The sequence below is a fragment of the Hevea brasiliensis genome, chromosome 14, assembly GCF_030052815.1.
Source record: "Hevea brasiliensis isolate MT/VB/25A 57/8 chromosome 14, ASM3005281v1, whole genome shotgun sequence".
NCBI classification, from domain to species: Eukaryota; Viridiplantae; Streptophyta; class Magnoliopsida; order Malpighiales; family Euphorbiaceae; genus Hevea; species Hevea brasiliensis.
Window position 1 is genome coordinate 11092317 of NC_079506.1, and position 24729 is coordinate 11117045.

The following is a 24729-nucleotide window of genomic DNA, read 5'->3' on the forward strand; positions in this document are numbered from 1 at the left end:
AGTAACCCAGGGATATCATTGTCATACTAGAAGATACTACCCTTTTTTAAGGGTAGCTTACCCCAATGGCAACTGTAATTACTGACAAGTAAGTAATCCTAAATTCTTAGAATAACCATTGGCATAAAATTATAGTAATAATAGGATTTTTATTTGATAAATTAAAATTAACTTTGTTTTTAATTTAATTGACATTTGTATGTAATTAATTTAAATAAATACTTTGTAAATTAAAATTAATCTTGTTTATAAATTAAACTAATATTGGCATGTAAAATAAATTTAATTTAATACTTGATAATTGTAAAATAAATTTACATATTAGAAATATTTATTAGGTTGCGATTGTTTGGGCCTTATGTGATATTAGAATAAATTACGCATGTACATAATTAAATTAGTTCAATTATCCTTAGGGTAACTTGGTGAAAATTAATTAATTAGATTAAATATAAACTTAGTGTTATTTGAAATTGAATTTGTTTGTAAATTAAATTATCAATAATAAATTAATTTTAGTAATCTGGTAAATATTATTTAAATAATTAGCAACCCCATAGATAGAAATTATTTGTGCATGAAAATTGTTTGTAAACAACAACTCTTTTGTGAATTACTTGCTTGTGTAGGATTAGAATTGCATTTTTAGGATGAAGTTTAATAAATGAATAATAAATAAGAATTCTAGAAACATTAGTAGATGACTGGCACTCGAATTAACGAGGTTAGACCAAGCGTAAGGGGTGCCTAACACCTTCCCCTTACGTACCCACTATCCCGAACCTAGATATTGGGCTATGGTAATGACGGTTGAGGAAACTCTGCAAGGAGTAAGTTGCCATCCATGACCCTCGAAAGAAACACTGAATATGTCCCGGTTATTACCCGAGTGGCGACTCCTGTCTATCTATGTCTTTGTGACATAAATCCTTAGTATCGTGGTAGTGTTATGGGAAGGCGGTACTTACCAGTGGTTCGATTCTATTAGGATTGTATGAAGTGCACGTCTAGAAAATGTTGTCTAAGGAGGTAGTACTTAAGTGAGACCATTGTGACTCCACCATCTTTTCTGGGCATTACCTGGTCCATTTTATATAATTCTAGTGGATGATATTTCGCCTCACGCCCGCCCCCTCTTACAGGATCCTATGCTCCGCAAGTTTACTAGATCTCAACCGGGCTCTGATACCAACTTTATCACGACCCAAAATTCTGAGCTGTGACCGACGCATAATTTAAGTATTCTTAAATCATGCAAGCCTTATCAGAGTATCTTGAATAAATATATTGTCACTTACTAATTCTAAAAAAATAGACAAAATCCAAATAAACAAAATATTGAATAAACATCATAAATATCTGATAAGTAAACTACGGAGTCTCTACAGATTTCAAATAAAAACTTAAACTATTCAATAAACTAAACTAATTATTAGCTCGAGGGAATATGAATTCGGGCATACTATGAGAACAAATCAAAGATTGTCCCTATCCAGAAAATAAACTGAATATTTGGATCAGCTGCAGAATTCTACTGATATGAAACAGATAATAGACAAAGAAAATGTGGTTTGAGCTAATGCTTAGTGAATGGCAATTATAGCACACAAAGGAATAAGAACAGACAGACGCTTGATTAATTTCACAATAAATTTTCTATTCAATAAAATAATGCTCATGCTATCAAATCATTAATAAAATAATTTCATAAAACATATATATAAAAGAAATTCATTCAATAAAAATTTTATGATACAGTGCATCAGGGTGATGATACCCCACTTCACCAAAGGCCAGATGGTAAGCGCGCTACCAGATATTAGATACCTTCATCCTTCTTCACAGATATTAATGCATATGATACTAATGCAAACCATAAAGTGCAATGATGCATGACTCAACAATGCAACCTAATACCATGATAGTCCACACAGCGAGGCCAGATAGCAGATACAGATACTGAGCACAGGTATCAATTCAAAATAGAAAATCAAATTGTACAAATCAATCAAAATCCATGAAAAATTTCAGATAGCAAATAATAACTGATAGTGCAATTTCAACAGTTTATTTCAATAAATTCAGAGAGTCAATAAGATCAAATTAATCTCAAATAAATTTAGTGTAACACATCGATAAATTTTATATTAAGATATCAATTAATATAAAGACATTAAAGGCCTGTTCCCAAGATCCTAATATCTCTAATGTAGAGATAATTGACAAAATCAATTATTTAATCAAAATCAGAATAAAATTCAATAATAAAATAAAACTCTAGAACCTCACATATAAAATAATTGTTAAAATACTGATTTAAAATTTCATTTAATAACAATTTTAATGCTAAGAAATTTTAAAAGGGACTAAAACAGTGTCATGTATTATAATTACCACTCACCTGAAACCTCCAAGACAATAGCTAGATTCAATAAAAGAAAGACAATTTCAACTGACAGATTGAATATTCGAATCTCCTATACACTCAAAATATAAAAGAAAAATTATCAAATAATAATAAAATAAAATAACTTCAATATATATATATATAATCTAAATTTAAAGTTATTGTCTCACAGTAATCATGATCAACACAAATAAATATCAATAGTCAAAGAAAAAAAAATAAATTTTTAGAGTAGTTGTAACAATTCAAGAAAAGAAAATAAAATCAAATTCACTCATTATTGAACAAAGAAAGGAAATTTTTACCTTGAAAATAGAATCTAAGGTGATCAATAAAGAAATAAAAATTCATGAATTCTTTGCGCTCATCATATTATAAATCGTAAATATATATATATATATATATATATATATATATATATATATATATATATATATATAACAATAAATAAAAGATAATAAAAATACTTGTTGAGAGTATTTGGTGGAAGAAGGAGGTGATACACAAGCTTTGAGAGTAAAGTTTAGCAAAAAAAGATGATTATAATATATATATTTCAAGAATTATATTAGGTATATAATGAAATAAAAATTATTATTAAATTGAATTATTTAAATATTAGATATATATTTAATTTTAAAAATAATATATATATATATATATATAAATAGATAAATCATCATTTAATAAAATATTTTTTTTATTTATTTTTAATAATTATATTAAATTATTATTAATTAATTAAAATAAATAAATAAATAGGTAAAATATTAAATTTCCACAAAGCTTTTGCTAAAGCTGCATTTAATTTGTGTGGACTAAATAGAGCTATACGATCCTTCCTGGAAGGCAAATCTGATGTTGACTAAAATTCCAGTTGTTCTTTTTGTCCATTAGTAATATGTTCCTTCCTAGAAGAATATTATGGTGTTTCTGGTCATCTTCATCTTCTTTCTTTTTTTATTCTTCCTTTACCTCTTCATTTGTTCATAAATTTCTTGCATCAGACTAGTCTACCCAAATATTCATCTCTAGTATTTTGCTTTCTCTACCTTCTTCAAACTCGGTTGCACAAGATCCTTCTTTTATCACTTATCATGGCTTCTACTTCTTCCACTCCTCCCAATCAGTGGAAGAAATGGGATGTTTTTATTAGTTTTAGAGGCGACGATACGCGTTATGGTATTCTCTCCCATCTCTCTAAAGCCCTGAAGGACAAACAAATCAAGACTTTTACGGACGAAGAGCTTCATAAAGGGGAAATGATATCACCAGAGCTCTTGAAAATAATTCGAGAATCAAGCATCTCAATAGTCATTTTTTCTGAAAATTATGCAGATTCTCCATGGTGTTTGGATGAGCTTGTTGAAATACTTAAATGCAAGGAAGAATCAGGACAAATAGTTCTACCGCTTTTTACAAGGTAGATCCAACTGACGCGTTCAAAAGCTTACGGGAATTTTGGGAAGGCATTTGCTATTGCTACGCATGGAGAAAAAGGCAGTCCACAAAAGGTCGACAAGCTGAGCGTGCTATGATGGAAGTAAGCAACTTATCGTGGATGGGATTCACGAATATCAAGTAAGTTAATTACTCTTTCTTCGCAGTTTTTTTTAGTTTTTCATTTTAAGGAAAGAGAATCAAAATATAGAAACTTTTAATAGATTACATTAATCTTAATACCTAATTCGAATATAGGCAGCACTAATATGAAAATCGATATTTGTTAACTTATTCTAAAATCAAAACATATTAATTATATACTAATCGTTTTGCCTTATGTTGAGCATATTGTTTATTTTTTTATTTAATAACATAATTTAATATATTTTTTTTATATTTTTATATTTTCATAATTATATTATAAAATGTTAATAATAAAATTTTTAATTAATTATAATTTTATCTCAAGTGTTAATAAGTAAATAAATTGATTAATATATTAATTTTTGTTATTTTTAAGTTATCTGACATATATTAGTAAAATAATAAATAAAATAAGAAAAATTGGATGACAGGTGATAATTTTTAAAACACCATTATTAAATTTTTTAAATTTTAAATATAATAAAAAATATTTTTAAAATAAATGCCTGAATTTTATAAATAATTTTTAGTGAACAAATTGTTTTTAATTTCATTTTTATTAACTTAGAAAAACAATGAATTATTTAAAAAAAATTATATCAATAATATATATTTAATAAAATAATTTAATGTGTATTTTTCTATATTTTTTTATTTTTATAATCATATTATAAAATGTTAATAATACAATTTTTAATTAATTATAATTTTATTTCAAGTGCTAACGTATAAATAAATTGATTAATATATTAGTTTTTCTTATTTTTAAACGTAGCAATATTTTAAATATTATTTTTAAATTTTTTCAATTTTAAATATAATAAGAAATGTCTTTAAAAATAGTTACTTAAATTTTATAAATAATTTTTTAGCGAATAATTATTTAGATATAAATATGTATATATTAATATAATTTTAAATGAATTTAAAAATGGTTAATTTTTAAAAATATTATGATCAGTGGAAGTTCAAAAATTTTAAATTTTTTTTAAAAAAAATAGGAAAATGAATTTTAAATAGTTATTAATATTTTTGTATTTTAATGGTCGAAATTCTAAAATTTTTGGATAAAAAGTTAATTTTTCATGTGATACAACTAGTTATGATATAACAAAATATAAAAACAAAAATAAAAAGGTTGTGCCTCATGTGCCCTTTTCTAGGCAGCACACACATGTAAAGTCATTTTAAGGCTTAGCGTGTGTATATATATATATATATATATTAGTATTTACTTACAAGTGTGAGTCTATCTTACTTATCAGTGTTTGTTGTTTATATGTGACTAGGGATGAGGCCGAATTAGTAGAGAAAATCGTCAATGATGTGTTGAAAAAATTTAGTGATATGTCTAAAAGTGATGATTCTTATGATCCCAAATTGATTGGAATTAAATTGCGTGTGGAAAAAGTGGAATGCTTGTTAAAAGATAAGCAAGTTGTAGGAATTTTGGGGATCGGAGGCGTTGGTAAAACAACTATTGCACTAGAAGTATTTCGTCGAAACAAAAATCAATTTAATGGTCATTACTTTGTTGAAAATGTCAGGGAAACAATGATAAAGAAATCATCAAAATCAGCACGAAAAAAAATAATTTGTGAATTATTAAGGGACAAACATATAGATGATTTGAATGATCATGTTTGCAAAAGGCTCAAGAGTATGAAGGTATTGATTGTTTTTGATGATATAGAGCATCGAAACCATTTAAAAGATTTAGCAGGAGAGTGTCATTTGTATGGTGAGGGAAGTAGAATCATCATAACTAGTAGAAATTCACTTGGTTTATCAAAAGAAGGCATATATGAGGTTGAGGAGTTAATTGATTCTCAAGCTCTGGAACTCTTTAGCTTACATGCCTTCGAGCAAAATCGTCCCAAGGAAGAATATAAGGAGCTATCAAAGAAGGCGACAATCTATGTTGGAGGCCATCCACTAGCTCTTAAAGTTTTGGGATCTCATTTATTTCGTAGGACGATAGAAGAATGGGAAAGCGAATTGGAAAAATTGAAAGGCAAATCTCTTAAAAAAATTGAAGATGTTTTGAAAAGAAGTTATGATGGGCTAGAAAAGAATGAACAGGAAATATTTCTTGATATTGCATGTTTCTTCAAAGGGGAAGATAAAGATGAGGTTGAGAGAAAATTAAAAGCATTTGGTTTCTATCCAGAAAGTGGAATACCTCGTCTAATTGAGAAGTATCTGATAACTATTTCAAACAATAGGGTAGATATGCATGACTTGCTAGAGCAAATGGGCAAGGAAATTGTTAATGAGGAATGCAAACAGCCTGGCGGATGCAGCAGGTTGTGGAATTATGAAGATATTGATCATGTATTGACAACAGAGACGGTAAGGACCAAATTAATCAATGAAGCTTTTTTCATTATCGTATTTTGAATTTTGTAAGAATTGTAGATCTCGTGACGAATTAAGTATTAATCAATAATCCTTTTTGCTGTTATTTTACTAGGGAACCGAAAATGTTGAGGCCATATCGTTTCGTCCGGGTGGGAGAGGTATTTTGAAGCTAAGTGCCACGGCCTTTACGAAGATGTGCAATCTTAGATTCATCCAATTATATGCAATGCCGAACAAAGTGCTCCTTCCTAAGAACTTTGAATTTTGTGCACAAGCACTAAGATGTCTTTACTGGGATTATTATCCTCTGGAATCTTTGCCGTTAAATTTTTGGCCAAAGAATCTTGTAGAACTTCACATGCGTTCTAGCAAACTCATACAACTGTGGAATGGAGGAGATAAGGTACAATTTATAAATTTTAGATACATTTTATAGAAGTTAATTTGTATCTTCTAATTTATTGATATTTTTCTATTTAATTACAGCCTCTTGGAAGTTTGAAATTGATGGACCTTAGCGGCTCTTGGTACCTGATCAGGATTCCGAACCTGTCTAGTATTGCCCCAAATCTCGAGTTTTTATATTTAAATAGCTGTGAGAGTTTGGTTGAAATGCCCTCTCTTCAAAATCTAAGTAATCTTGTAGAACTTCGTATGCGTGGGAGCAAACTCATACAACTGTGGAATGGAGGAGATAAGGTACAGTTTATAAATTTTAGATGCATTTTAAGAAGTTAATTTGTATCTTCTAATTTATTGATATTTTTCTATTTAATTACAGCCTCTTGGAAGTTTGAAATTAATGGACCTCAGCTGCTCTTATCGCCGGATCAGGATTCCGAACCTGTCTAGTATTGCCCCAAATCTCGAGTTTTTATATTTGAAGGGATGTTCGAGTTTGGTTGAAACTCCCTCTCTTCAAAATCTGAGCAAGCTTACTGAACTTCATCTAAGTGATTGCTACAAAATCAAAGATTTTCCAGAGATTCCGTGTAATATAAGGATTCTAAAATTAGGAGGAATTGGAATAGAACAACTGCCCTCATCAATTAAGCATCTGTCTCAACTTGTCATATTGTCCTTGGATCGGTGTACAGCACTCGAGAGTCTTCCAAGCAGCATTGGCAATTTGAAAAGTCTTGAAGAACTTCATCTATCTGAATGTTCAAGACTCGTGACTATTCCAAGCAGCATAGGCGAGTTGAAATGTCTTGAAAAGTTATTTCTCTGGATGTGCTCAAATTTAGCAAGTCTTCCAGAAAGCATCAAACAACTTTCGAAGTTGAAACTGCTTGATTTAAGCGGTTGCGAGAGACTTAAAAGTTTACCAGAGCTTCCGTCATGCTTAAAATTATTAAATGCAACTGATTGCCGCTCTCTGGAATCTGCATCAATTTCTTTCAATTTCTTAGAACATGATGATGAAAATGAAGAAGCAGATAGAAGTGAACATGAAAATGAAGAAGCACATAAAAGTGAATCTGAAGATTGCAAATTTCTTAAATTTAGTGATTGCGTCAAATTGAATAAGAAAGTAATGGAGGATGTTTTTGAAGCGCACCTGTTGGGTCAGAAAGTTACATTATTGATGGCAGGAGGTGAAGTGCCAGAATGGATGAGGTATAAGAATAAAGGATCCTCGCTTTCCTTCAAACTTGACCTTCGTCACGTAATTGCCTTCTCTTTCTGCGTTGTTCTTAGTCCCTATGGTTTAATCGATTTTCATGGATTTGAAGTGGATTTCATATGTGAATCTGCAAATAGGCGGGAACGTAATGCGTTCAACTTATTTAGCGATAAGGTCGTTGCGAATTGGAATGGTTATCCGTATCTTTACGACTTATCACAGGTGTTGCTTTCATTCAAAGGATTGAGGACACGTTTTGATGAAGAGTGTTTAGTTAAGGCCTCATTTTGCTTCAACGCTGGCGGTTTCGCGGAACCGCAGGAAATTATGGAGTGTGGGGTCCATCCTATATATAGGAGAAGCAGAAATGAAAAGCATCAAGATGACGAGGAATGCCAATCACTTCTTCAAATATTGGAAGACAAATCGAAGAGAAGAAGAATAAATAATGAGGAGGAAGCTTCTTCTTCTTCTTCACTCGATCTAAATCTCTCTCTATCTCTTCCTGCTTCCTCTTAACCAAACCCCACTCACTTTCACAACAGGTATAACTCATTTCTAGTTTGCCGTTAGTTTTTAGCATTCTTAATTGCTTTACTCTTACAAATACCTGCAATCTTTTGCAGCTCTATCATCTGCCGTTCTATTGTCATTTGAGAGAGGGAAGACTATACAGGAGAATGATTAAGCTCAAATCAGGGGAAAAACAACAGGTGAAATGATAAATAGTATCTTCGTTTTCTATTGGCTTCTTTACATAATTACTCTTTGGATTGTAGCCGTGGAGAGAGAAATTCTTCATTAGATTGATAAGAGTCATGGGATTAGTAGTTTTCTTGATCGTCAAATCATCATCACATTTCCTATCTCCTGCTTTTATATGCTTCTGCACGATAAAAATAGAGTTGCAAAATTAGCAACTAAAAATGAACAAACATTAAGCAGAATTCAGCTAACTTCCATAGCAGTCGGCAAATTTAAAATGGAGCACTAATACAATTCACAGCAGTCATTCAATTTTAGTTAAAGTATCTAGGCAAGACTTAAGGTTTAGTTGTTGTTGTATCTAGGCAAGATCCCTAACATTGCACAGCAAAATTCATAGAATTCAGCTACTAGTCCAAACTGATAACAATAAGATCATGATTTTAACAATAGCAAATTTTAGGGAATAAATGCATCTTCTCAGAAGATGCAATGGTCAAACCGGAATTGTTGACAAAACTATAAGGCTAGTTTTCGAGAGTGAACTTGCAGAAACTCACCATTTTCGTGTATCTCCATTTGCAAAGTTGCAGGCTTATTGTTCTTTTTAGTGTGTAGAGATTTCTCTCGATTTTCATAGAAATTGAAGTCATCTAACAATGAGGTCTTAGCTGAATAACTCTTAAATATATTCAGCATTTCCAAACCTTGCTAAAGTCCAATCTGCAAATTATTATAACAAATCGTGTCAATCCAACCTTTAATATATTCAACAAGCCATGCACAAGTTTCTATTCTAGCTGCATCTTTTGCCAGATATATTGAAATATCAAGCCTAAATTGTATAGTACAACCACTGAAAATAACAGAAAAATGGCAACATACTCTGCTAAGTTGAGCTTTTAATGCAGGGGAATCATATGCACAGCATATTGCAGAAGACTTCCACAAATAGAAGCTGTTGTGTAAGAGAACAGGTCTTTTCTCAAAGCCACGAACTTCAAAAATAGAGAGTAGATTTTTTTTTTTTTTTTTTTTTTGAGGTTAACATGAACTTAAAAATATTTCTGCTCCATTCCCAACATGACAAGGTCAGGTATAACAAATATTCATTGTAAAGCAGTACTACCATGAAGTAAACACAATTTTCGACAATCAATATGTATTTAGTTCTAGCCATATTTCTTAAAATATAATATAACAAATTAGAAGATGTAAATGTAGAGCAGACTGGCTTTCACAACAGAAACATCAGAAGACAATTGAGTTCTAAAGCAAAGGAGATACCTCTTGAGTGTCTCTGCTATAAGTTACAGGCCGCCTACCATTATTTTCAAGATCTCTGTTCTGCTTCACAGAATGCTGCATCTAACTTTTTATTGCCATTTGGAGTGCTTGCCCATACATCATATTTAATGCTCTTATGAATGTCATCTTCATTGTAAGATTTGATAACATAGAACTTAGCATCTGCGTACTTAGTTTCAAAATCTGGTTTGTTATACTGATCTCTTTGTACAGTGATTCCCAAGTCTTCCTTGACAGCAGTCTCCCGAGAAGGAAATTTATTAGAGCCCCTAGGACCAGAAGTTAGTTCATTTGAGGTTTCAAAATCACTGTTTTTATAGAATCTGTCTCCAGATTTATTTCTATCATTTCCATTCCATATCCTTCCGTTCTGTCTATAGTTCATAGGACAATTATGCGGGAATGGACCATGTTTTTGGATAGAAAAAGGAGGCAAATTTCCTACAGGATGGTATCCTTTCGAGAGACCTGCTGAGAAATCAGAACCCAATGCAGACACCTGTAACAAAAAAAGTTAAATCAGCAAAAACACTCAAAACTGAAGACTAGTGATGACCAACAAGCACAACAAACTTCAAAATCAATTCTTTTTGGGAAAGTTTAAAGATATAGACATAAAAAGTAAGAATATTTCATACCTTGTTTAAAGGTCTGATTGCTTGTGTATTTGTAGACTTAGAGGATTTGCCAGCAGAATTGTCATTAGACTTCATAGAGTTAAAACCACTGGACTTGGCAAAAGTAGAAGCTGATCCATATTTTCCATTTTGAGAACCAGTATTGCCATTTGAGACATCACTAAAATATGCTGAATCCCATGAATGGCAAGGCATGGCTTCTGATCCATAGAAAACAGGATGTGGAAGGTATCCAGGTGAAGAAAAATATGCTTGTTGACCAACACTTTGCCCATCTACCCCAACCACTGCCCCAGAAGCATATGGATTATAGCAGGTAAATAATAGACTAGTGATCCATTGTCTGATTGCATCCCTGATGTGATCAACCGATACACTAGTATCAATTATCAACAAGACACAATTATACAAAACTACCCTTATCAGCCAAGCAGAACGAGACATAGTTTTGCCTAATTTTTGCAAATAGAAATGAAAGTACACGTCAGAAGAACATACCATATGAGATCCATCTGCTTGAAAATAACCATGATCATCCAATTGTGTGAAGGATCCATTATACTCTGCAACAAAGAGTAAGTTTAAGAAATAATATACCATAAATTAATCTAATTCTCAAATTATAAACTTCAGAGCTGCATATCAAACTGAAAAAAAAAATCTTTAATTGAAGCAAAGTAAAGTAACTTAATATTTTCAAAATTATCATGCTTGAAGACGTGCTAAAGTATTATCTTTTCATTTTTCACATGATTGCACCATTAGCCTAAAAAATGATTCTGACTATATGGAAGTCAACTACAAAATATGAGTACTTAATCACAAGGCCGATTAACATCATCCTATGCAATACATTGAGGAGTATATTACCAGACATCTCAAGTCTCAACTTTACTGAAAACCTATTATATGAGTACTTTTAACTAAGATTATGGCATTCCATTTAATTGACTTTATCACAACTCCAAAAGATTATATATAAGAAGAATATATAACCGTCTCAATATCCCACCTGGGTAGTAATAATTGTAACTACTAGTCGGTGGATTGTAAATACCAAGGTCTCCAACAGACTCTTGGTCAGTCTCCCCTTTGATACTAGAATTACCATCTAATTCACCTTTGGTATTAGAAGTAGCATCCCATGAAAAGCAACTGAATGATGTTGAGCCACATGGTAATCCATCTTTTCCAAAAGCCTGAAAACAAAGACATACAAAGGAAAATAAGATAATAAAAAGATAATCTTGTTCTACTAAGCATTAAGTAAGTTTGTTGTTAAAATAACCATCTAATCTTGTTCTACTAAGCATTAAGTTTGTTGTTAAAATAACCATCTACCATGCACAGAATAAATTTGTGCAATGTGGATGCCTAGAGATACACATACAGAGCCACAAAAATCTAAGATCCAAAAAATTTAAATAAAACACTAGCAATCCTTTTAAACAAGAAGAATGGATCTCATGGTACTCACACAAATAGATCATATTCTTGAACTTATGTTATGATGACCAAAAACATATTTCCTTGACCTTTTAGTGTTTTATAATTCTCAGTAATCCAATGCATACCATACACCAAACCACAAAGTGAAAGTTGGCACAACTACAAGAAAGATAGTATAGGAAAGACAGCTATTAGCTGTCACTTATTTTGCATTTATTTAGGGCATTTGTTTAGGAATTTTTGTGTGCATATCTGTTCTTACCTTTTGTTGTATGATTCTGATACAATTTTGGTAGTTTAGCTTGATTAGGAACCTATTTGTTAGCTGTAATTTTTTATATATATCTTTGATTTCTGGGGCAATAAACATCAGAATTCTTATTCCAAAATTTCTTAGTTCTTTTACATGGTATCAGAGCCATGGCTGATGAAAAGAAAAATGAGAGTTCTGGATCAGGGAAGAAAACTTCTAGTTCTTACACACTGAATTCGAATGACAACCCAGGTAACTTGATTACCCAAGTTCAGTTGAAGGGCGAGAATTACGAAGAATGGGCGCGAGCTATGCGGACTGCATTGCGGGCCAAAAAGAAATATGGTTTTATTGATGGATCTGTCAAGCAACCAGCAGATGACTCACTGGAACTCGAAGATTGGTGGACGGTTAACTCTATGCTGGTTTCTTGGGTGTTTAACACCATTGAACCGACGCTTCGCTCGACCATCTCTCACATGGAGAATGTAAAGTATCTGTGGGAGGATATTAAACAGAGGTTCTCGATTGGGAATGGTCCACGAATGTAGCAACTGAGATCGGATCTGGCGAATTATAGGCAGGAAGGTCAATCAATCGTGTCCTATTTCGGAAGACTCAAAACGTTATGGGATGAAATAAACAACTATGATCAGATACCAGTGTGTATCTGTGCAGGCTGCAGATGCAATCTTACCATTGAATTGGAAAGAAAGCGTGAAGAAGAGAGAGTTCATCAGTTTTTGATGGGCTTGGATGAAGAAGGATACGGAACAGTGCGCTCTAATATTTTGAGCACTGAACCCTTGCCCAATTTGAATCGTGCCTATGCTATGGTTGTTCAGCAAGAGCGGGTGCAAACTATGACACGAACCAAGGAAGAAAGAGGCAATCCTATGAGTTTTGCAATTCGAGCAGGTAGTCGAAATTCAGGAGGGGATAAAGACAAATCCTCAATTTGTTCTAATTGCAACCGAGAGGGACATGATGCTGAAAGCTGTTTCCAGCTGATAGGTTATCCAAAATGGTGGGGTAATAGACCACGTGAAACTTCTGCTGGACGAGGAGGTGGTCAAAAGCGTGGCAATGGAGCAGGACGTAGCAAGGGAGGAGTTGCTCGTGCCAACGCCACACAAGCAACTGGAGTTGATGGTGGGCGTGGAATTGTGACAGATTCAAATCGAAAGGGTCTTAGTGGATTAAATGAAGAACAGTGGGCTGCTTTGCTGGGCATGTTGAATTCTTGTCAGAATGGTGGCAAGGAGAGGCTGACAGGTACGCAGAGGATATTTCCTTGGATTATTGACACAGGAGCTTCCCATCATATGACAGGAACGTTGGCTTTTTTGAGTGAATTGCGTGACATTGTGCCATGCTTGTTTTAACCAGATGCGAGAGTCTTCAAAGTTTACCAGAGCTTCCATCATGCTTAAAATACTTAATTGCAAGTGATTGCCCCTCTCTGGAATCTGCATCAATTTCTTTCCATTTCTTAGAACATGAAGATGAAAATGAAAAAGCAGATAAAAGTGAAGAATTAAATGTAGAGTGGATTTCATATATGACTCTGGAAATAGACAGGGACACAATAAATTCATCTTATTTATGAATTCTGATGGTTATTATGAAGGTCCGTGGTGTTGGAACTCATCACACTTGTTGCTTTCATTCAATGGATTGAGGACACGTTTTGATGAAGAGTGTTTCGTTAAGGCCTCATTTTGCTTCACCACTTACGATGACGAGGAGTATACTATGAAGTGTGGGGTACATCCTATATATAGTAGAAATAAAAGGGGAAGCAGAAATCAAGGGCATCAGGATGACGGGGAATTTTGGAAAACAGCTTGAAGAGAAGAAGAATAAATAATGAGGAAGAAGAAGAGGAAGAGGAGGCTTCTTCTTCTTCACTCGATCTAAATCTCTCTATCTCTTCCCGCTTCCTCTTAGCCAAACCCTACTCACGTTCACTACAGGTATAACTCATTTATAGTTTGCTGTTACTCTTAATTGCTTTACTATTATTACAAATACTTGCAATCTTTTGCAGCTCTATCATCTCCTTATTTGGTTCTTAACAACCTGCCGCTCCATATTTTAGAAAGAGATGGATGACTATACAGGAGAATAATTGAGCTCAAATCAGGGGGAAAAAACATGTGAAATGATAAATACTATTTTCGTTATACGTAATGTAATCAATATTGCAATATACTATGTTGTTATGTGAACATATAATCTATTCTGTCATCCACATTACTACATTAACTTCCAAATCTAATGATTGACTGAAACTGAACCTTCTTCACTTCCAAATCAACTAACATAAACATTGCAAATAAACTACAACTCTCTAACCTGAAGAATGAATAGCCTTTATAGTTATAACAGGCTTAAAATGGAAAGTTAAAGAAATGATAAAATAAGGAAGAGGAACAACAACATCACATTAGAGGAAAACCTCTCTAGTAGAATAAACATTGTAAATAACTAAAAAAGGCTCTAAAATGCCTATGGTGTAGGAACAACAGGAATTGAATTTTCTATTGGCTTCTTTACAGAATTACTCATTGGATTGTAGCCGTGGAGAGAGAATCTTTTTTAGATTGATAACAATCATGGGATTAGTAGTTTTCTTGATCCGCAAATCATCAGCACATTTCCTATCTCCTGCATTTGCATGCTTCTGCACAATAAAAATAGAGTTGCAAAATTAGCAACTAAAAATGAACAAACATTAAGCAGAATTCAGCTAACTTCCATAGCAGTCGGAAAATTTAAAATGGGAGCTATAATACAATTCACAGCAGTCATTCAATTTTATAGTTAAGTATCTAGGCAAGGCTAAAGGCTTTGTTGTTGTGTTTAGGCAAGATCCCTAACATGGCACAACGAAATTCATAGAATTCAGCGACTAGTCCAAAACCGATTGGAGAAAGTGAATACAACATTAAGATCATGAGTTTAACAATAGCAAATTTTAGAGGAAAAATGCAACTCCTCAGAAGAAGCAACGTCAAAACCTGAATTGGTGACAAAACTATATTGCTAACATCCTGGTTCTAACATTAGGAGGATCATAATTATATTAATTTTTTTTTTAATTGAAATGATTTTCATTAAATAGGCTATATGGAGGTGAGGAGAAAGAAATGAGAACTAATAAGGAACAGTAATGCCCTAATTCTTGTGACAACAGAATTTGAAAAAAAAAAAAGTAAATTAAATAAATTAATAAATTGTTAAGTTTTGAATTTTTGAAAAATTAAAAAAAAAAATAAAAGAAAGAAAGAAGTCTAGCTGTAATAGAAAGGGGCAAAATAGGAAAAAAAAATAGTCGAGAATTGGGGGAGAAACAGGGGGAGCATCTACAGGTTAGAGAAAGAGGGGGAGGGAGAAAAATAGTTAGTTGTTGTACACTTTCACCCAAGTACCCAAAATTGAAGAAGTGGAGAGAAAGTGTCGCACTGTCCATCTCTTAACATGACGTTTTTTATGCCAATGGTGCCTGCATGCAGTTTCCTTCCATAATTTAGCCACTATAAAACTCTCCCAAGCCTCCATTATTAGCCAATAATTGGAAAGACAGAAGAATCAAAAGTTTTGGGGAAACTAAGTCTACAGCTAATGCACGAACTCGACAAAACATCAGCAGAGGAGAAGGTGGTCACAGAGATCACTGGAACCTTATCTACACCATGAAATCTTCATTAGGCCATTTTGAACCTGTTGAGTAAAAAATAAAAAATAAAAAAAGACTAGCAGCTCTTTGGGTTTCATGTGAACAGCCCCAATTTCTTCAATTTTTCCTGCCTTCAGGTTTAACAATGCAAATTTCATTTGATTGTCGGAAAGCAAATTGGGCAAAGCTTCTCCAATCTTCCATGCAATGTCAAGTGAAGGCCCTGTTATTCCTATTCCTAGACTTGCATATCTATTCAGTCCATGAGGTGAAGATTACTAGATGTTATAATTTTTAGCAATTTCTTGATAAGAAGTTTAAATCTTTAATGATTTAATTGACTATTAGCCTGGTTGATTCTCACATCATACGCTTTTCACCTTAAGTTCCACATAAACAACCTGAGCAAGAGATTTTATTTCTGTTTGTGCAATTATAATGTCAATAACATATTAAACTCATTCTTATATCTATTATAGTTGTTAAGGCACAAAATTCAATAGCTGTAGCATTCCTGTTAGGTAATTTCAATTGTCCAACTGGCTTTTTTTTATTTTTTTGTGGGATCATTTAAAACAAGGATTATTTTGACATAATTGATACACCAACGGACTTTGGAATATGCAGAAATCTTGAAAAAGGTGATAAATATATTGAAGATGTCTATAAAGATGTTCAATTCATTTGGGACAACTGTTATAAGTATGGTAGTAAAGGTGACTATGCATTGGACCTCATGAGCTGCAGCTGGTTTATTCGCTGAACAATCAAGAGGTTCGAGTGGTATGCGTTTTATGATAGTGTTCTTTCTCAATCAAATCTTTTTTATTTGTCTGCTAAGGCCCATTTGGTAAACTTGCCTTTCCTTTTTTATCATTTTTACCATTTTGACACTAATATAGCCTTTTATTGGTTGGCGGAAACATTGCCACCACAAAAATACTGGGTCTTACTTATCCCAGGTCTTTTTTTGTTGTTATAAATCATAGCTTCAAAAATGGAGGAATAGCTATTATTTTAGGACTTGATAACACTATAAAAAAATGAATTTCAGTGCTTTAGGCAATATATCAGTACTTTTTTTTATGAAAATATATAAATTTTAATTTGTGACATAATTATATCCTCCATTAGTTTTCCTTCAAAATTATCATTAGCTTGCTTACATGGGTCTTAAGCAGGAGTTGTTGGGGCCAAACTATGACGAGAAATAACTAATGTGGCAGGGCAATATATATGGCAACAAATCGGATGAAACATTGCCATAAGATTTTTTTTAGTGCCAAATCATATATGCTATCAGAGGAAAAGTTCATGATTGCTACCACAAAGTAACCCTTCTTTCATCCCAAAACATCATAAGTCAACCATGATTCATTCTGATCCTTTATCAATTGTTAAGTACAGCAATTTGTTCATAGTGGGATTTGTGTGGACAGCTGAAACAGCTGATTCATATGTTCATGGTTTGTCTATGTTAGATAGTTTAGGAAAGTTTTTTTTCTTGTTGTTTATTGGTAAATGCTGTGCTCCATTGGTTTAAGGCTGTCTGGCTTCATTTCACCATGGTTGCCTGAGCATCATTCATTTTCATTGCGCCAGGTGCTGAAGGCCCTCAATGGGAGTAGGACATTGGAGCATCGAATTAAGGACATGGTAAAAGCGATCAATCGAAACAAAAGACAAAAAGGCGTAATGGGTATGTCTCTGTATGGGTTAATTGTTTTTCTGTTAATGCAAAGTATATGAAATTTTCCTCCACTGTTTGTTGTGACAGTAACTCAAGAAGAGGGAGAAGTCAACAAGTCAAGAGGATCCTTGCTGAGTTGTATTTTAGGAGGGAACAGTTAAGGAGTTAGTTGTATTTTAGGAGGGAACAGTTAAGGAGTTTGTTTGTAATTTGTTACTGAAGTTAGCACTTGTTACAACCATAAACTCAATGTACTAGTAAGCATAAATACTGTACAAATCTTGGATTAGGAATTATTTGATCAATAATACAATCATTTACTCTCTCTCTCTCTCTCTCTCTCTCTCTCTCTCTCTCTCTCTCTCTCTTTCTTCTTCTTCCTTGAATCTTCTTCTCTTTCTTTATTCTTTCTTTCTTCTATTCTTCTGTTACTCATGTTGCTACTCTGTGATTGAAGGAGTTCCTGGTCTGAGCTCCACCGTCAGGTCTTGAGAAGTCTATGAGACCAATTCCTGACATTTTGGTATCAAAGCATCAAGATCCTGAGGTCTCTCAAGATTCCACTATAGCTCAGTTGATCAAGCTAGCGAGGAAGGCTATGCAGAATATGGCGATCGAAAAACCTTGATTGCAGAATCTGGAGGAGCAAATGCAATCACAGAATCAGAAAATCCAAGATTTGAGTGCAGGGCTGCATAGAATGGAAGAAATGATGAGCCATAGAATGGAGGAGATGATAAGTCAAATGATGGAATTGATGAAGCCGTCGCAAGGGAAAGGTAAGGAGCCTGTGGTCCCTGAAACTCAATCTAATGTGAGGGTCAATCCTATTGAAATTGGAGCAAATAGTAATGAAGGAAGGGGTATTTTGCCGCTGCCGAAGGGGAAAGAAAATGGGGATTCTGGTAATAGTTCTCAGGGGCATAAGAGTTCTTGTAATTTGAGGAATTCTGCGATGAAATTGAAGGTAGATGTTCCCCAATTTGATGGTAGTAATCCGAGAGGATGGGTAAGAAAATGCCAGAAATATTTCCAAGTTTATGATGTGACTGAGGAACAAAAAGTGGAAGTAGCTTCTTTATTTTTGGGGGAAAAAGCTGACATTTGGTTCCAAGGTTAGCAAGTCAGTAGACCAACTGCATCTTGGAGTGAATTTGCAGAAGAGTTATGCAAGAGATTTGGGAAGTTGACTGTAACTGATGTAGTTGAGGAGTTTAACAAGTTAAATCAAGAAGGTTCAGTATTGGATTATCAGGAGAAGTTTGAGGAGCTTAAGGCTTTAATGTTGAAGTATAATCCAGGTCTATCCGAACCTTATTTTATCTCTAGTTTCATCAGCGGGTTGAGTGAGGAATTGAGACCTGTAATTAAAATGTTTAGACCTGAATCATTGTTGCAAGCCTTTGAACAAGCAAAATTGCAAGAGCAATCCATTGAGGCTATTTTGAGAAAACAAAAGCCATATATTAGGCCATACTTCAATTCCTACAACACAAGAAATGCTCAGTTTAGAAATGCCAATCCCACATCTAAACCTAATTTCTCTACTGCAAACCCAAGTTCTTCTTTCTCTAAACCAATCTCTGTTGCTGAATTGGAGAAACCATCCTCAAAGTTTATTAACTCTGACTTGAAAAAGGGTAATAATAGTTGTTTTAAATGTGGAGACAAGTATTACCCTGGTCATCAATGTAAGACTCAACAAATATTAGCATTGCAGGCTGATGAAGAGGGATTGGAAGAAGTGGGAAATATGGGGGGAGAGGAGGACTATGAAGGTGAGGGAGAGGAGGTTGAGATCTCCATGCATGCCTTAGATGGCAGTATTTCTCCAAATACATTGAAGATTAGAGGGAAGATAGACAAGCAGTCAATTGTCATATTAATTGACAGTGGAAGCATATATAGTTTCCTGGATTATAAAATTGCTAAAGAGTTGGGATGTAGGATGGTAAAAGCCCCTCCACTTTCTGTGACAGTAGCAAATGGTCACAAGATGGTTAGTAGATTCAAGTGTGTTGGGTTTTAGTGGAATATGTAGGGTCATTCCTTCTTTTTCAACATAAGATTGTTGGATTTGGGTGGTTACTTGGAGTGGATTGGATGAGGTCTTATAGTCCAATCACTTTCGATTTTCAAAACCTAAAAGTTTCATTTCAAAAGGAAGGGAAGCAAATTGACCTTATTAGGGTGACTGAGGAAGGTTCATTAAAACTGATGACAGGGAGGCAATTACAGAAATTGTTCAGGAAGGGACTTTCTGGTATGTTCACTCATTTATTTTCTTTGCATGCTGTTGCTGTCAATGATGAACATGTTGAATCTAAGAGTGATGTTCCACCTGAACTACAATTTTTATTAGACAACTATGCAGACTTGTTTAAAGACCCTACGCAATTACCACCTTATAGGGATTATAACCATTCTATCCAACTCAAACCTAACTCCAAAATTGTAAATCTGAGACCTTATAGATACAACCATTTTCAGAAAAATGAAATTGAGAAGCAAGTGAAAGAAATGTTACAAACAGGAGTCATTCAACCTAGCCACAGTCCTTTTACCTCTCCTATTTTGTTAGTTAAAAAAAAAAGACAACACTTGGAAGGTTCTGCATTGACTATAGACAACTTAATGATGCCACCATTAAAAATAAATTCCTAATTCCAATTATAGATGACTTGTTGGATGAATTGTGTGGTGCCACCATTTTTTCCAAAATTGATTTGAAAGCTGGGTATCACCAAATTAGGATGGCTGAGCCATACACCCCTAAAACTGTATTTCGAACACACCAGGGCCACTATAAATTTAGGGTTACGCCTTTTGGGTTGACCAATGGCCCAGCAACATTCCAAGCCCTGATGAACCATATCTTTGCTCCTTATTTGAGAAAATTTGTTCTCGTTTTCTTTGATGATATACTTGTCTATAGTAAATCATTTCAAGATCATTTGGAACATCTTTCCTTAGTTTTTGACATAGTGAGACAACAACTCTTTGCCAAGAAATCTAAATGCTCTTTTGCAGTAAGGGAAGTAGAGTATTTAGGACATATTATCAGTGGGGCAGGGGTGCATACTGACCCTAAAAAGATTGAAGCTATGATTAAATGGCCTAGGCCTACCTCATTGAAGTCCTTGAGGGGTTTTTTGGGCCTTACAGGATATTATAGAAATTTGTCAAAAGTTATGGGGTTGTTACTAAACCATTGAAAAATTTATTGAAGAAAAATTCTTTTTGTTGGAATGAAGAAGCTAAGGTAGCTTTTAATGAATTGAAGCAACTGATGTCTTCTGCCCCAGTTTTGGCATTGCCTAATTTCACCCAACCATTTGTTTTGAAGACCGATGCTAGTCATATAGGGTTAGGAGCAGTTTAATGCAAAATGGGAGTCCAATTGCATATTTGAGCAAGTCCTTGGGAGTAAAAAACCAATGGTTATCCATATATGAGAATGAACTCTTAGCTGTAATTGTGGCAGTGACTAAATGGAGACATTATTTGGAAAATGCTCACTTTATTATTAACACTGACCATGAGAGTCTTAAGTTTTTGTTGCAGCAAAGGCTTCATACTTATGTGCAGCAAAAAGGCATAATGAAGTTGCTGGGATTGGATTATTCAATCAATTACGGGTCTGGGCATGAAAACAAGGCTGTTGATGCCTTATCTAGATATGCCTTGACTGATCAGCAAGGAGAACTGCAAGCCATTTCTGTTGTGGTGCCAGTGTGGCAGCAAGAAGTCAGTAATAGTTATGTGGTTGATCAATTGGCTCAAGCCCTTATTACTGCACTTACAATAGATCCTCATTCTAAGCCACATTATCAAGATAAAGCAAGGTTGTTACGATACAAGGGCAAGGTATATATTGGTGACTCTTTTGAGCTCCAACAGATACTTATTTCTACTGCTCATGATTCTCCAGTTGGGGGACATTCGGGTATGAAGGTGACTTATCATAGGTTGTCTCAATTGTTCTATTGGCCTAAAATGTTGCAGCAGGTGGAGAGATGGATTATGAGTTGTGACATATGTCAACGATGCAAAGGTGAATCATTGCCCTACCCTGGGTTATTGCAGCCACTATCCATCCCATCTCATGCATGGTCATGTATTTCTATGGATTTTATAAAGCAGTTGCCTAAATCTGAAGGTAAAGATGTCATCATGGTGGTTGTTGATAGGTTCACTAAAGTTGCTCACTTTATAGCCCTTGCACATCCTTATTCAGCTGAGAAAATAGCCAAGATATTCTTGGATAACATTTTCAAGTTGCATGGGGTTCCTACAAGCATGGTGAGTGATAGAGATAAGGTCTTCACCAATCTTTTCTGGCAACAATTGTTTAAGGCTTTGGGAACTAAATTGCACATGAGTGCAGCCTACCATCCTCAGTCAGATGGCCAGACTAAAAGACTCAATAGATGCTTGGAAAATTATCTTAGATGCATGAATTTTTAGCATCCTTATAAATGGAGTTCATGGCTAAGTTTAGCTGAATGGTGGTACAATTCTAGCTTTCATTCTAGCATTAAAATGTCTCCTTTCCAGGCCTTATATGGATATCCACCACCCATTTTTAATATAGCAGAACCTGCTGCAATTTTAGTAGCTAAAGTGGAGGATTTACTAGTAGAAAAACAACAATTGGCAAATGCGTTGAGAGAAAATTTATTGATTGCTCAAAATCGAATGAAACAGTATGCCGATTTGAAGAGAACTGAGAGAGAGTTTAATGTTGGGGATTGGGTGTTTCTGAAGTTGCAACCTTATAAACAACTATTAATGGCAGTTAGGAAATGTGTGAAATTGTCTCCCAAGTATTATGGTCCATTTTTAGTTTTGCAAAGAATTGGATCAGTTGCTTATAAATTGAAATTACCTGCGGATTCCTCCATACATGATGTTTTTCATGTGTCACTATTGAAGAAAAAGGTGGGAGCAGATCAATTTCTTCATAGTTCCTTACCTAAGTTCAACAAACAGGGGCTATGGAAGGGTCCTGTGGCAATTTTGAATAAGAGGACTATTCAAAAGGATGGCAAAGATGTGGAACAAGTGTTGGTGCAATGGGATACCTTGTCAATTCAAGAATCAACTTGGGAGGATAAGAATTTTGTTTCACAACAATTTCCTCAGATCATTCTTGAGGACAAGAATGCTGTTGCGAAGGGAGGTAATGTTGTGACAGTAACTCAAGAAGAGGGAGAAGTCAACAAGTCAAGAGGATTCTTGCTGAGTTGTATTTTAGGAGGGAACAGTTAAGGAGTTAGCTGTATTTTAGGAGGGAACAGTTAAGAAGTTTGTTTGTAATTTGTTACTGAAGTTAGCACTTGTTACAACCATAAACTCAATGTACTAGCAAGCATAAATACTGTACAAATCTTGGATTAGGAATTATCTGATCAATAACACAATCATTTACTCTCTCTCTCTCTCTCTCTCTCTCTCTCTCTCTCTTTCTTCTTCTTCCTCGAATCTTTTTCTCTTTCTTTATTCTTTCTTTCTTCTATTCTTCTGTTACTCATGTTGCTACTCTGTGATTGAAGGAGCTGCTGGTCTGAGCTCCACCGTCAGGTCTTGAGAATCCTATGAGACCAATTCTTGACACTGTTCTAGACATATTTTGGGAATTCTTGAAATTAAATGGTAATTCCCGGATTCTGAATATCCAACTTTTAGACGTCTCATTGAGGTTATTTGGTAAATCTACATTGGCAGCAGATGAATCCAGCAGGAAATGATGAATGGTCATACAAGTAGCAGAGGACAATTTTTTCATCTTTCTTTTGTTGTTTTCATGCTCAATTTTCTGCTGGTCCTGTGAGATATTTTGGATGATTAAATCTTATAGTTGTGAAATTTATTCAGTGTGGTCCAGTTGTTAACTGGTGTTAAAACTTGGATAAAATCTAATGTAAACATCAAACAGACTCCATGTGGCCCATGTGTCAGTGCACCCTGCTTTTTCTTTGTTCTCACATGTTAGACAGTGTCTTAGATTGCACAAAATGTTGTATCATAATCTTTCTTTGCTTTAAATGACATAGCTAGTTCTAATTTGCAGAAAGCGCCATAACTTGATTGCCTATGCGCCGTATGTGTTCTAAAGTGCCGTAGAAGAGAGCGTGAGGAGAATGCTGGACTTGCTAGCGGTAAGATTGGAGGCGCTGATAACAAACATGCTCATGAGTTGAAGCAAGAGGTGTGTCTATATTTTTTTACTAATGAATGGTATCCATTTTCAAACTTCGTTGATCAAGTAGATATTAAGTTTGTCATAACCAATCCACCATTTCATGTTATATAACTAACAAGGAAAATATATATATATATATATATATATATATATATATATATATATATATATATATATATATATATATATAAACAAATGCAAGTAGTTGTTAAATCATTTTTTTTATTATTATTATGAAGTGGCAGATTAAACAGGCTTAGAAAATAAATCTTGTTCCACCTCAAAATCTCTTTTAATGCATAAATTCCTCCACCTAGCCTAACTCTTCACATATAGGTCATTGATAGATATTGCATTATCAGCAGAGTAACAAATTTTGTTTTTTAAAAAAAATCATCAATCCCCAATTTCTCATACTAAAATTTCATACTCTACTAATTGATTGATTAGTTAGACACAAATCATGTCATCTTTTTAACATTTCAATAGCATGAAAGAATGAGTAACAATTCTAATGACTTATTAATTTAATTCAGAGCTATTATACTCGGGCATCAACAAATGAAAACGGAAAAATACAAGAAAGAAATATAACCTGGTTACTGCTGGTGTCTGTGCTTCGCTTATCTCCAACAAATAGACTATCTAGTGATGGTGCTGAAAATAAGAGGCTCAACAGACCTTAATGGCAGCCTCCACATGTTGAATTTCATTGAAGCTTTATGAATTTGGAACCTTCAAGTTCTGTTCCCAAATATTCGACTTTCCTTCCCCACTAATTCACAGTTGCCTTGCTTTGCTTCTCTACTGGGTTGGA

At 33.9% G+C, this 24729-nt stretch overlaps 3 protein-coding genes across 3 annotated transcripts; 2 read left to right on the plus strand and 1 right to left on the minus strand.

The window, feature by feature from the left end:
• The first annotated feature begins 3504 nt into the window (after positions 1-3504).
• Positions 3505-8704, plus strand: LOC131172712 (disease resistance protein RUN1-like). The gene is made up of 6 exons (XM_058134229.1): positions 3505-3830; positions 5284-6346; positions 6468-6758; positions 6842-7054; positions 7137-8321; positions 8609-8704. Exons 1-6 carry the CDS (start codon positions 3505-3507, stop codon positions 8702-8704), a joined length of 3174 nt encoding a protein of 1057 aa, XP_057990212.1.
• Positions 8705-10020: 1316 nt separating this feature from the next.
• On the minus strand, positions 10021-13035 carry LOC131172713 (YTH domain-containing protein ECT4-like). Its single transcript, XM_058134230.1, has 5 exons — positions 12996-13035; positions 12024-12037; positions 11646-11832; positions 10634-11196; positions 10021-10494 (listed from the first exon to the last, which is right to left on the minus strand). The coding sequence occupies exons 1-5, from the start codon at positions 13033-13035 to the stop codon at positions 10021-10023; spliced, it is 1278 nt and encodes a 425-aa protein (XP_057990213.1).
• A 5497-nt stretch (positions 13036-18532) lies between these two features.
• On the plus strand, positions 18533-21424 carry LOC131172563 (uncharacterized). Its single transcript, XM_058133646.1, has 2 exons — positions 18533-19970; positions 21296-21424. Exon 1 carries the CDS (start codon positions 18990-18992, stop codon positions 19734-19736), a length of 747 nt encoding a protein of 248 aa, XP_057989629.1. The 5' UTR covers positions 18533-18989; the 3' UTR covers positions 19737-19970; positions 21296-21424.
• Positions 21425-24729: the final 3305 nt, after the last annotated feature.

Bases quoted from the DNA above. Each gene is read 5' to 3' on its own strand.
- LOC131172712 (XM_058134229.1), top strand. From the start codon at position 3,505: ATGGCTTCTACTTCTTCCACTCCTCCCAATCAGTGGAAGAAATGGGAT. The intron at 3,831-5,283 runs GTAGATCCAACT...ATATGTGACTAG, and splicing joins GTTCTACCGCTTTTTACAAG to GGATGAGGCCGAATTAGTAG. The intron at 6,347-6,467 runs GTAAGGACCAAA...TTATTTTACTAG, and splicing joins ATGTATTGACAACAGAGACG to GGAACCGAAAATGTTGAGGC.
- LOC131172713 (XM_058134230.1), bottom strand. From the start codon at position 13,035: ATGGTAAGATTGCATCTGCAGCCTGCACAGATACACACTG. The intron at 11,197-11,645 runs GTGGGATATTGA...TCTTTGTTGCAG, and splicing joins TTACAATTATTACTACCCAG to AGTATAATGGATCCTTCACA. The intron at 10,495-10,633 runs GTATGAAATATT...TTTTTGTTACAG, and splicing joins CAATCAGACCTTTAAACAAG to GTGTCTGCATTGGGTTCTGA.
- LOC131172563 (XM_058133646.1), top strand. From the start codon at position 18,990: ATGTTGAAGTATAATCCAGGTCTATCCGAACCTTATTTTATCTCTAGT.